Source organism: Sciurus carolinensis, chromosome 3 (genome assembly GCF_902686445.1).
Source record: "Sciurus carolinensis chromosome 3, mSciCar1.2, whole genome shotgun sequence".
NCBI lineage: Eukaryota > Metazoa > Chordata > Mammalia > Rodentia > Sciuridae > Sciurus > Sciurus carolinensis.
This window is the reverse complement of record NC_062215.1, coordinates 50260604-50274086: the sequence shown is the minus strand read 5'-3', so window position 1 is coordinate 50274086 and position 13483 is coordinate 50260604. Positions and strand designations below refer to the sequence as shown.

General features: G+C 42.8%; 1 protein-coding gene across 5 annotated transcripts in view; it reads left to right on the top strand.

The window, feature by feature from the left end:
* The window catches only part of Usp43 (ubiquitin specific peptidase 43), a 67852-nt gene extending 54793 nt beyond the window's left edge, over window positions 1-13059 (top strand). For 3 of the 5 annotated variants that reach the window (XM_047546699.1, XM_047546698.1, XM_047546703.1), the window contains 2 exons: window positions 6106-6195; window positions 11382-13059. In XM_047546699.1, the coding sequence (XP_047402655.1) occupies window positions 6106-6195; window positions 11382-12454 (1163 nt within the window). In that variant the 3' untranslated portion in view covers window positions 12455-13059. The remainder of the gene's footprint in view (window positions 1-6105; window positions 6196-11381) is intronic. The other 2 variants (XM_047546702.1, XM_047546701.1) reach the window with 1 other exon arrangement.
* The last annotated feature ends 424 nt before the right edge of the window (window positions 13060-13483 follow it).

Here is a 13483-nt window from a genome sequence, read left to right as displayed (position 1 = left end):
GCAGAGCAAGGGGCCGATGGTGGTTTTTGTTTGTTTTTCTTTGCAAAATGGGAAATAATAGAACATGTTAGCATTCAGACAATCCAGTCTAGAGGGAAAAATTAATCCTAGTGCTGGAGAGCAAGGAGATCATTCCAGAAATAAAGTCCTTCAGAACTCTGTGTGTCCGTGCGTGTGCACGTGTGTATGCGTGTCTTTAACCTCTGTGCTCCTTCAGCCCTAAAGTGGTCAAATTACATCTTTAGTTTTCATGTTTCCTATCATCTCTTAATGTAGGTTTTTATATAAAATTTTAATAGAAACATTATATATAGAGAAATATCACACATAGAAACCTTAAATATATACTTGTGATCAGTATGTTACTATATATACAGTACATGTTTATGTATTTTTACATATTATATAATTATAACTATATATATTATATATAGTAACATATACTAATCACAAGTGTATCTCTGATGAATTATCATAAAATGAACATAGGGATGTACCAGATTAGGAAAATTCTGGGACCCTCCTCCCTTGGTTCTCTCTGTCATTACCATTTCCTACTTTCATGGAGGTAAGCATTTATTCTGATATCTAACACCATAGATCAGTTTTACCCTCATTAAAACTTTGCAGAAATGGAGCCATATGGCATGTATTCTTTTTCATTTGGCTTCTTTAGCCTAACATTTTTGCGAGATTTATTTGTCATGTATAGCAATAATTTTTCATGTATTCTATTTGTAAACAAAAACAATTCAGAGATACATAGTTTTCTGCCCAGAAGTTTACTTGTATATATAAGAGAAAGAGACTGTTGACTTTTGTCAATAAAATAGCAAAGACAGGAATTTGGAAGAAGAGTGTGCAGGGCAAGGCAGAAGAACTACCTCCTTCTGGAGGTTCATTGAGGGGCTGGGAGCCATCACAGAGGCTAGCCTGGTGGTTGGTCCTGAAGAAATATGGCCTGGTTGTTAAAAGAAGAACCTTGAATTATTTACAGATATATGGATTTTCAAGATATTTATGGCTTCTCCAAAAACCCATGCACCTTTTACTGTGGAGCCTACATGATGGACTATCTGGGCACAAAGTGTCTGCTTCTTGGTAGATTGCACCATTTCATCCAAGTTTCCCATATTGTTCTACAGACCACATTTATTTATTCTATCGTGGTTCAATTTTGAGGTTGTTTTCAGATTGGAGAAAGTATCAACAGTACAGGTTGAGCCTACCTAAACTGGAAATTTGAAACCTGAAATGTTCCAAAATCTGAAACTTCTTGAGTCCCAGCTTGATGCCCCAAGTGGAAAGTTCCATACCCTGAAACTCTGTTTCATGCACAAAATTATTTAAAATGTTGCATAAAATTACCTTCAAGTGGTGTGCATGAGGCGTATAGGATACACAAAAGAATGTCATGTTTATACTTGGGTCCCATCCCCAAGTATCTCATTATATATCCACAAATATTCCAAAATCTGAAAAAATTCAAAATCCTAAAATCTTCTGGTCCCAGGCATGTTGGATAAGGGATACTTAGCCTGTACTTCTATGAATGTATTTGTTCATGCCTTTTTTTTTTTTTTTTTAAACCTCTTGGTACTGAGGATTGAACCCAAGGTGATTTATACTGAGCTACATGCCCAGCTCCTTTTATTTATATATTTTTAATTTTGAGACAGGATCTTGGTAAGTTGCTGAGGGTCTCACTGAGTTGTTGAGCCTGGCCTCAAACTTGCAATCCTCCTGACTCAGCCTCCTGAGTTGCTGATTGTTCATGTCTTTTAGTGCATATATGTCTGCACTGTATATGGGTGTATACCTAGAAGTGGAATTACTGGGGCATCATGTATGTGTTTACTTGCTGCTTGATTCCTTCTACTTTATATTACCACTGTATCAAGTACTCAACACAGTACCTGGCATATACCAGGCTCTTGTTACATATTTATGAGTGAATAGATATGATAGAATCTTTAAGCAATAAGATTATCATTGAGTCCAGCCCTCTGATTTGTATGGTTCATGTATCACAGTTGGGTTAATTTATTCCCCAGTATTTGGCATTCCCGCTGCCAGCCTTTCAGTGTTAGACCTGATGCTGCTTGTAGCATGTGCACACATCTTGGTTTCATCTGGGTTCCTCAGAGCCCTCTCCTGTGACTCACCCTGTCTGGGCATTTCTTTTCCCTTCGGGTTTTCATGATTGTACACTGTGGGTAGTAGTGTCTGTAACACAAGAAAGGTACTGCCTGTGACAGGCTCACAAAATCATCCCAGTTCTGTGGAAGTGCAGTGCCCTGGACCCTTGCTCATTCCTTCCAAGGAGAAATGTGTGTGATGCCCACCCCATAAGGAGGCAATGCCAAAGGGTGACCCAACCCTGCAATGTGGGGCCCAGCCCTAGGGCTAGTGGAGGGACTGTAACTATCCTGCAGCCCCCTGCAGGCATTTTAGTTCCATGATCCAAGTCGGACTTGAAATTCACCAGGAGAGATGAAATGACAGCCCTGCACAAAACAGAAAACAGACTCAGAAGGGAAGTAACAAGCTCACCCCTAGAAAAATGACCCTGTTCCCCTGGGATACCAGTCTTGGCTCTGAGGTTCTTAGACATATGTTTCTAATTAGGGTTTTAGACACTGCAAAAGGTTTGCTTCCAATGGGAGCTTTCCCTTTGGAGCTTTGAATAAGATAGTGACAGATTTTGAAATCCGTTTTGAATCCAAAGCATGATTTTTAAAAAATCTAGTCTTTTCCTCTTTTTATTAACACCCAACGTGGGCAAGACCAAAATATGTGGTGCAGAGGTTTCCGACGTGGATTTGATGATATATGGGAGAGAATTTTTTTCATTTTGAAATAGGATCTCATTCTATTGTCTGGGCTGGATTTGAACTCATGGGCTTAAGTGATCCCCCTGCCAGTCTCCTGAGTAGCCGGGATTACAGGCATGCACCCTTGTACCAAGTTGGGAGAGATCTTTTTTAATTGTCAGAATTAGTAGGGGCAATGCCTGGCCTTTAGTCCTGGGGGTGGGGTGAGGATGCTGAGTGTCCTGCAATGCCCAGAGATGTTTGGTTAAACAGTTGCCCCTGCCACAGGCCAGCAGTCCTCCATAGAGAAGTAGTCTGGGATTATTGTCCTTCCAGGAGCTCTTGCTATGGAATGGTATAATAAAGAAGGTATTTGAACTGAAATGAATGGATCTGAGTTTTGTAAGACTGTGTCTTATATAATCAGGACGGAGATGGGGGGATACTCTATAAGCACTAGAATATAATTATTCTAGTTATTAGGAAACTTTTGCAATTATTAGGAAAATATGACCATGTGAAAGAGTACTAGGCGTTCTTCCCAGAAGGCACCTTTCAGTAAGGATCCCTAGGCTTAGACCTCCTCCCTGGTTCTCAGAACACGTGCTTCTTTTTCTTCTTCTTCTTTTTTTTTTTTTTTTTTTTTTTCAGTTGTGGATGGACACAATACCTTTATTTTATTTATTTATTTTTATGTGGTGCTGAGGATCAAACCCAGTGCCTCACACACATGAGGCCAAGTGCTTATCACTGAACCACAACCCCAGTCCAGAACACAAGCAAGCTTCTATTGACAGATTTCTCTGTAACTTTCCTTGGGCCTCAAAGGTTTTGTTTCTCTTTCTTTCAGCTCTTTCCAGAAAGTATTTCATTTCCTCTTTGATCTAGACTTTATCTGAGAGTTTCAAGTGTTTAATATTGTTTAGTCACTTTTTTATTCGTTATTTTGTAATTTGGTGGATTATGATCCAAGAATGTGGTTTTCAAAAGTTATTCCCTCTTTGTAACTCAGTCCATGATTAGTATTTTGTAGATGTTTCAATGTACATGTAAAACAATGTGCATTGTCTACTTGAGGAATGTGAGCTTTGTATCATAACTATTAAATTAGGTGTGTTGATCATTTATTTAGTTCCTCTGTGCCTTTAAATTCAACCTTCTCTAGGACTGCCTGACAGAAAGGAGATATATTAAAACCTTCCTGTATTTTTAATCACGTCCTACTTGAATTTTAATAATTTTTGCTTTAGATCATTAACTGCTTCATTATTAGATGTCTACAAGTTTACGACTATTGTGTCTTTTTTTTTTTTTTTTAACAAATTGTGCTTTTTATCATTATAACATTGCTCTTTTCCCCACTTAATGTTTTTAACCTTAAATTCTGCTTTGTTCAAGATAGATAATCCTACCCCGTCCTTCTTTCTTTCTGTTTGCACTTGCAGGGTATCCTTTTGTTTTTGCTTTGTGAACCAACCTACCTTCCTTCCTTCCTTCCTTCCTTCCTTCCTTCCTCCCTCTTCCTCTCTCCCTCTCTCCCTCTCTCCCTCTCTCCCTCCCTCTCAGGGGCACTTGACCAGTATGCCACATGCCCAGCCCTATTTTGTATTTTATTTAGACACAGGGTCTGGCTGAGTTGCTTAGTGCCTTGCTTTTTGCTGAGGCTGGCTCTCTCCTGCCTCAGCCTCCTGAGCTGCTGGGATTACGGGTGTGTGCCACTGTGCTGAACTGTGAACCTTTATTTCTGAATTAGTTTTAAGTGCTTTTTGGTAAATGATATGTTGTTGGACTTTTTTATTTGTTTGATGTCAAAAATTCAGAGCCCCTCTTCTTTTCTTACCTGCTTTTCTTTCCTGCTTGTTTTCTTGTGGTGCTGGGGATAGAACCCAGGACTTTAAGCATGCTAGCTAAATGCTCTGCCACTGAGCTGCACCCCAGCCCCAGAGTCTGTCTTATAATTGGAAATTCAGTCTATTCATAATTAGTGTAACATCTGCAAATTTTTATTTCATTCATATAATTTTAGAATTTTTTTTCTTTTTTCTTTTCTTATTTTGGTTGATTGGATCATGTTGCTGCTTGGTCCCTCTTTCCCTTAATTTGGAAGTTCTGCTGCTACTTTCTGCTTTCTCAATATTTATAAACAACCACATTTTCCAACTATTAGATGGACACTGTTTCCTGTGAGACATGCATTCTGTCCTCTCCCAGTCCCAATAAGGTGAGAAGATATAATACTTCTGCTATCATTCTTTTCCCTTTGAAATGTTTTCTTGTGCTCCCTCTGGTGTGTTTTGGGAGAAGTCCCCTCTGACTCCCCAGTTCTTAGGTGTTCCTGAAATGGTACTCTGTTCCAGACTGTTCTAGCATTCCTGTCTTAAACATCCTGACTCAACTTGAGGTGATATTCCGAGCCACTGGCCTTCCCCACGTAGGGTGGACGGTTCACGGATCTCGAGGTCCACTGTACGCTGTGGGTTTTCTCCTCTTTATCACCCTCTGTCTTGAGGTCACGGCTTTGCTTCCGTAGTGCTTGGTAGGGTCCTCTTTTGAGCTATATTCTACGTCCTTGCATAGCCACAGATACTTCCTGCCTGGCAGCGGGACGGGTGGGTGCAGTCCTTTTTTTTCAGGCCTCTCTAGCTGTTTTCCCACGCTCTCCCTGGCCCCAGGGTTGCAGGTGAGAAGTACAGCCTGTTCTCTTTCATGTGAGTGACACTTGTTCTTTCTGGTTGGAATCTTTGAAGAGTCTCTCTTTGACCCTGGAGTTCAGAAAATTCTAGTAGCCTACGCCTGGGTTGTGCTTCTGTGTACCAGCCCTATCTAGACCTGGGGATACCTTTCCTTCTACAGACTCAGGCTGTTATTTAGGGAAATGCTTTTTTATTTTTATTTTTTTATTTTTAAATGATCATCTCTCCTGCTTTTCCGATTCCTCAGTTTGTCTGTGGGGTCTTCTGGATCCAGCTTCTCAGACTCCTGTTCTTTTATGGTTTTTCTATCTTTGTCATTTTGCTGTATGATGTGAGATCTTTCTTTTACTTTATCTTTCTGACGTTCGTTTGAGTCTTGACAGTGATCCTGCAAGCCTTCATTTATTAAATTTTAAATCTCGAAAGTCGTATTTTTCAGTCCCTGGTGTTCTCGACTTGAATGGGATTGTTATTAGTTGTCATCCGTTTCCTCCGGTAGCTTATTTCACGAGTGGCCCATTCTAATTGGGTTCTGTTTTTTTCTCAGTCTCTGGCTGCTAGACTCCCTAAATATGTGTTTTTTCTGTTTCTGCCCTCAGGGCTCTGCTCCACTGTCTTTGGGATAGCAGCGATTCTTGGAGTGATGGAAGGGGCAGGAACTTGGCTCCCAAAGACTGGTGGCATGCCAGGTAGCCCTTCTTCTCCCAGCCTCATACTAGTGGCTCAATTTCTTTCTTTTTCTTTTGGTACTGGGGATTGAACCCAGGGGACTCAACCACTGAACCATATCCTCAGCCCTTTTAAATATTTTATTTAGAGACAAGGTCTCATTGATTTGCTTAGGGCCTCACTAAGTTGCTGAGGCTGACTCTGAACTCGGTGATCCTCTTTCCTCAGCCTCCCAAGTCACTGGGATTATAGGCATACACCACCATGCCTGGCCTGATGGTTCAGTCTTTGTGACAGAGACATCTCAGCTCATATGTGTCTCTGCCTTACCTTCTGGGAGAGTGGAAGGAAGTTTGGGGTCAGACTTGTCCAGGGTTGCACTCGGACTTCCATTCAGAAATGGAAGGGTGCCTGGGAGGAAATTGTAAAGATCACAAACAACATAAAAACCAACAAACCTAGGGACAGAGACTTCCTGTAATTGTTTTGGACACCAAAGCCAGAGACTGATATCACCAAATATAGGTTGCGACTCAGGATTTGAGGCCAGCCTCAGCAACTTAACAAAGCCCTGTCTCAAAATAAAAAGGATTGAGGATGTAGTTTGATGGTAGATGGTACCCCTGGGTTTAATCCCCAGGACAAGGTTTGGAGGGGGGCAGAGAAGAAGATAGTGATCCCTAATGGGTGCCCTTTGATCCTGCCCATTCAGCCATGGTTGTCTTTGTGCTGCTTCTCTGACCCACTGAGCTTGCCTCTGCCTCAGGGCCTTTGCACTCACCACTCCCTCTGCTTGGAGCCTATTTTCCCAGATCTCCATGTGTCTCCTCCCTCCTCCTTTTAGGTCTCCCCTCCAATATCACTCATCACCTACTTGCCACCCTTATTTCCTCCTTACCCTGCCTTATCTTTCATTGTAGCACTTATCACTACACTATGTAAAATCGTACATTTTTGCTTTTTGTTAAACCTTCTAAGGACAGGAACTTCATATATAAAAATATATATATGTATTTTTTCCTTCAGCAATATCCCCAGAACTGAAAACAATCCTTGGCACACAGTAGGCTCCCATGAAATATTCTTTGGATGCATCACTGGATAGACGGATGAGGCACAGTGGAAGTCCTTAGAGATTGGAAGCATTTGACCAGTCATGTGGGCTGAGGATGGGGAGAGGAGGACCCCCAGACCCCTTATAACAGATGATGTGAGCTCAGACTGCTGCCTCATTTCACAAGCCAAGGATAGAAAGTCGCAGAGGCATCCAGGTGACCACACAGACAGAGCAGAGGTGGCATTTCTTGGAGCAGCCTTTGCCAGCTCCAGAGTTGCCATGGGGGTGTGGGCTGTGCTGTCATCTGCTCACGCACCATCTGTGTGCAGAGGGCTCTGGTGGGACCCAAGAAGATCCTTCTGTAGACAATGGAGCTTCCGTAACCTTCAGGAAGACTTAACTGTTTATATCCTTAAAACAGCTTAAGACTTAAGACTTGCCTGATTCTCAGGCCAGACAGGCTGGAAATAAGCAAATCCATGGGCTCCTCTTGAGGAGGGGGTGGGGGTGGGGGTGGGTCACAGTCAGGGCTCAGGTTTCCCTGAACACCATCCCTCCCTCTAGCTGCCAGCCTCCCGGAAGGCCCATCTCCCCAGGGGACTTCAGGACACGCGTCCACCCAAGACAAGAAGCGGGAGCACGCATCAGCGCGGGTATTTCCCATTTCTATCCCTCCTTATGCTGTTCAGATCCTGTTATAATAGTACGAGAACTAGATTGGAAGAAATAAAGATAGGGTGCTTTTTCACTGCTGCCTCGAAGAGGAGAAACGATTCCGTAGGCAGATTCCGCGGGCATTCGTGGTTCCTGAGCCATGTAGGGCAGGAGTTGATGTCAGCCCTGGCCTCCGGCCCTTTCATACCAGGAAGAAGGGAAGGACAGCTATTTAGGGCAGCTGCCAAGTCCCCTAGCCACCTGCCAGGGCTCCAGGCAATGTTCTCACATTGTGAAAGGCAGAAGTCACAGCTTTGTCCTCCTACAAAGCTCGCCTTTCTGCTCTTCCCACGGCTGTGGAAGAGGAAAAAAAGAAAAGTTCACATATATCTCTGGCTCCACAACAGGTTTTTTTTTTTTTTTTTTTTTTTCATCTTTCCGGAGGTATGGGAATTTAATGATGGAGCACCGAGGTCAATCCAAACTGAAATGACAAAGTATTTTGGGTGAAATCATGTCTATTCTTGGCTAATGCTAAAGAAATGCTTTAAAAAACATATCAAAAATCGTCTATGAAAAACCTGAAAGGTAAAAATCCTAGGAGAAACTTCTGAGATGCTTTCCAGTTCCTCCTGTGGTAATGAGTTTCTCTTTCTTCCATCTCCAGGCATTTGTTTCTTCTTCTTTTCTCTTTTTTCTTTCCTTTTCTTTTCCTTTCTTTTCTCTTCTTCTCTTTTCTTCTCCCTCTCCCTTCTTTCTTTCTTTTTGGTAATCTGGGATTGAACTCGGGGTCCCTTTACCACTGAGCTACATCCCCAGTCTTTTATTTCAAGATAGGATCTTGCTAAGTTGCTTAGGGCCTCTAAGTTGCTGGGGCTGGCTGTGAACTTGGAATCCTCCCACCTCAGTCTCCCTAATGGCTGGGATTACAGGTATGTGTCACCACACCCAACTTCTCTCTGGTCATTCCTTCTTGGGCTGTGTGGTTTGTGGGCAGTTTGCTTCCTCCGCTAGTGTTCACCGTGACCCCATTGTTCTCCCCAAGCTGTCGCCTGTGCCCCTATAAACCTCAGGTGCGTGCACGTAAAACATGCGTGCACGTACAAACATGGGTGAAGAAACAGATTCCAGAAACAAGGTGTGGCCGGACTATTGGACTGCTCTATGACAGGACCCTCCCCATAGAGCACACTGAGTTGGCACACTGTTTGTGCTCCTGATGGGTGGGGGACTTTTTCTGACCATGGTGCTTTTTTGTGTTTGGAGGTGTTCTCTGTTGAGTCCATTTGCGCTGTTCTACCAGAACACCATAGGCTGGTGGCCTAACGACAAGAGAAATTTATTCCTTGTTGTTCTTTAGACTAGGAGCCTGAGATCTGGTGCAGCCTGACTGGTTCTGGGGAGGGCCTCTTCCAGGTTGCAGTGGGTTTCTTGTTGATCTAGATCTGGCAGAAAGAGATCTAATTAGCTCTTTCCTTTTTCCCTTTTGAGGGTGCTGTACTACTAAACTCTATCCCCAGTCCTTTATTTATTTGTTTTTTAAGTTTTGAGACAGAGTCTCACTAAGTTGCCTAGGATGGCCTCCTACTTGGCAATTCTCTTACTTCCATCTCCCAAGTTGCTGAGATTACAGGCTTGTTCTTATCTTTTCCTTTTTCTTTTTTGGTACTGGGGTGAACACGGGGCACTTTACCACTGAGCTACACCTCAATCCTTTTTATATTGAGCAACTTGCTCAGTTGCTGAGGCTGGCCTCAAACTTGTGATCCTCCTGCCTTAGCCTCCTGATTTGCTGGAATTGCAGGTGTGTACTGCCAAGCCCAGTTAGCTCTTTCTTATCTTTTCTTTAAGGGTGCTATTCCAAGGGCCCTCCTTTTATAATCTAATCACCTCCTGAAGGTACCACTTCTTACATCATCACTTGTGGCATAGAATTTCCATATGTGAAATTTGAAGGGACTCAAACCTTTAGTCTATAACACTATATTCCATGATGGGAGTGGCACATTGATAGCAGCCAGTTGTGGGAGAAAGACTTGACGGATCACCTTTTCTCAATGTTAATGACCGTCCTTGTGCCGTGTGCATTTTGTGTTACACTTGAAGGTTTCTTTCTCAGTGATTGCAGGCATCATGTAAATCAGGACGTTTTAATGGTACAATGATGGATGACTGGAAATTTCTTAAGGAAAAATGTATAGGGTTGGTTCTCTATATATTCCCTGTAGAAATGCTGATATATAAGAAAGAATAAAGAAGAAAATCAGTTATACACAGCACCCTAAAACTCTGCACCTTGTTTTTTGTGGTATCTGTTTCTTCATCCCTACTTGTGTGTTTTCACATGCTTGTGTAATACATAAGCACATATGTATATTTTTGCAAGTTGGATTATGCTTGTTTTTAAAAACTATTTCTAACACTACATCAAAAATGTCTTCGCAGCTATACACAGCTATTGCAATACAAGGCGTGTATGGCAGTGATGATAAAATTAAACACAGATTTTTTAAAAAATCCTTTTTAGCCCAGAGTAGGATATCTGAGATTCTTGCATTTGAAAGGTACGAGTACCTGATTTGACCTGAAAAAGCAGAGACTCGTGCTGAGCATTCTGTTTCACCGGCACATTTGAAGATGGATGAAAATGATTTCTATCTTAGGGCTGGTTGCCTCTAAGAATGTGCTTTATCAGGACCCTGTTCTGCCAGGGATATTGATGCAGTTGGCCCTCCAGATCCATGGGTTTCATGTCAGCAGATTCAACCAGCCATGGATTGAAAAGAATTTTTTAAAAACCTTGTCTGTAGATGGGCATGTTGGTGCCCGCCTGTGATCCCAGTGTCTCAGGAGGCTGAGGCAGGAGAATGGTGAGTTCAAAGCCAGCCATACCAACTTAGTGAGGCCCTAAACAACTCATGAGACCCTGTCTCTAACTTTAAAAAAAAAAAAAAAAAAAAAAAAAAAGGTCTGGGGATGTAGTTCAGTGGTTAAGCACCCTTGGGTTCAATCCCCAGTACTGGTACTAAATAAATAAATAATTGTTGTTTGTTTCTATTGAACAGGTCACGTACAGACTATTTTTTCTTATTATGACTCCCTAAGTGATAGTGTTTATGTCACATTTGCATTGTATTAGATATTATAAATAATCTAGAGATGATTTAAAGTATATGGGAGGATGTTCATGGGCCATATGCAAATACCACACGTTTCGTATAAGGGACTTGGAACATCTGCAACGTATTTTATCTGGCTGTGGCTTTCCCTGTGGCTTCAGAGGTGTGAACGGATTCCATGGAACCATGGGTGAGACCATTGGCATTCCCTGAGTGTAGGAAGCCTGTGTGTCTCGCTCACTGCTGCATAGCTAGTGCCCGCCCAGCACCTGGTACTTCAGAGGTGTTCAGTGTTTGCTAGATGAAAGGCATTGCAGGTAGTCCTTTTGCAATGGGAGAGTTACTCGGGCACTAATGGTCTTGTTGTCTTTTTCAGGTGGACTGGAGTCCAGCCCTTTGGTTCGGGGTATTCCTGGCAGAAGCATCAGCATGAAGGTGCACACCCCTTCTCGAGCCAAGCAGGGGCCCTTCAAGACCATGCCTCTCCGGTGGTCCTTGGGACCCAGGGAGAAGCGCCCTGGTGCATCTGTGGAGCTGGTGGAGTACTTGGAGTCCAGACGAAGACCTCGATCCACCAGCCAGTCCATCGTGCCACTGCTGACGGGCGCTGCTGGTGGGGATGAAAAGTCAGCGTCGCCGAGGACAAATGTCACCCTTTCTTCTAAAGGTGAAGATAGTGGTCAACCCAGTGGGAGAGGACTAGCCGAGGTGCCCTGTCCCTCAGGACACCCCAATCACCATCCTGCCCCTGGATTCTCAGATGGTCTAAATACAGCCAGGACATTAAAGGAAAATGCAAGCCAGGATATTAGGCTTCCCAAAAAGTTTGACCTGCCCCTCACCGTGATGCCCTCAATAAACAATGAGAAATCGGCCCGCCCGGAGGGCCAGAAGACCATGAGCTGGAAGGGAAGTGGCCAGGTGAGAAGCCAGAGCAGCCCACCCTCTCCCTCTGCAGGATTGTCTAGAAACAGTAAGGAAAGTGGCCAAGACACCTTAGCCAAGATGAGGGCTGCTGTGGAGGAAAGGACCTCGGAGAAAGACAGGCTCCCACAGGGCACATTCACTCTCCTGAGGTCTATGTTTTGGAAGAAGGGGAATAGGAAGACTGACAGGACTGGGGGCTCCCCACCAGCGCCCCCAGTCTCCCAGGTGAGTGGCAGGCTGAGCCCTGCTGTGGACAAGCAGGCTCAGAGCCCCTCTCCTGCCCTGAGGATGCAGGACAGCCTGGCCAGGGGCCTGGGCAGCTACCTCGAGAGGGACGTCCGATCTGCACCTAGCTCTCTTCATCTCCCTCGCAAAGCCTGCAGGCCCCCGAGAACCAATGCCACTGGCACCTCACAAAGGAGTATTCTTGGGGATCAGACTTCTTATGGCACCTTGCAAAGGGTGAAATACCACACTCTTTCCTTAGGTCGAAAGAAAACTTTACCAGAATCCAGCTTCTGATGGAATATTCAGTATTGCATGAAACTGGCGTTCTTGGGACTTTGCGCTGAGCAGCTGTAGGCAGCCTGCATTCAGAGTGGGTTTTTAGGAATCCAGTTGTCTTGTGATCTCTGAAAAAGGAATTTTTTTTTTTTTTTTTTTAAGTTACCATAAGGACTTCCAGCACCTACTATCCAAATATTCTACTATATTGTTGGTTGCTTTGATATAGCCTGGCCACCAGAGGATGCTGTTGGGCTAACATTACCATGTCAATGCAAGAACTGATACTTTGTTTAAAAATTCCAGGGCGAATAAGTGTACTAAAAAGAATCCTCTGTGTCATGTGAAATATTATCAGTGACTTTTCCTTCCTTCTTTCCTTTTTTAAATAGTGAACTTGCAAGGAAAATCTTTTCCTTTTAGTGCTTCTCTGGGATTAGTGTTAAAGATGTTGAAAAAGAGAAAAAGTGATCATTATAATAAAGCAAGATTCTAAGAGGGATGGAAGAGAAATGATTGATATTTTAGAAGAGTATTTAATATATAATGAAGTAATTGTATTAACGTTTTTAAAGGTATTTTAAAAATGTAACTATTTTGATACCGGGGAAAAAAAAGGAAGTTTTTTTTTTTAAAGTATGAGATCTATGTACAATTTTAATAAAATCGTGTCAGTGAAATATGCAAATGACTATCTGAATTATTCAAGTTTGATAAAGTACCTTGTTTCTTTCCTGTTGCACAAACTTGTCTCATTGCTGTGTCTATTAGAAAGTTGTTACTTGAGTTCTTTCTGAAAATTTAAAAGTGCTGGTAACTAAAATGACATGCCATTTTCTCTAAAGAAGTAGAAGTCTCGGTATGCTCTCTCTCCTTGGAGGACTTGGACTTGCCAGTATCTGAGAGTTTGAGCCTGCCCTTAACGGACCGTGTGTTCTCTAAAGCTTTGCACATTTTTAGTAGCTATTTGTACAAATATCCTTATCATTTCTAAGAAGTTGCTAAGCCTGGAGTCCCTCTTTTACCCCAGTGAAAACGACAACTCAT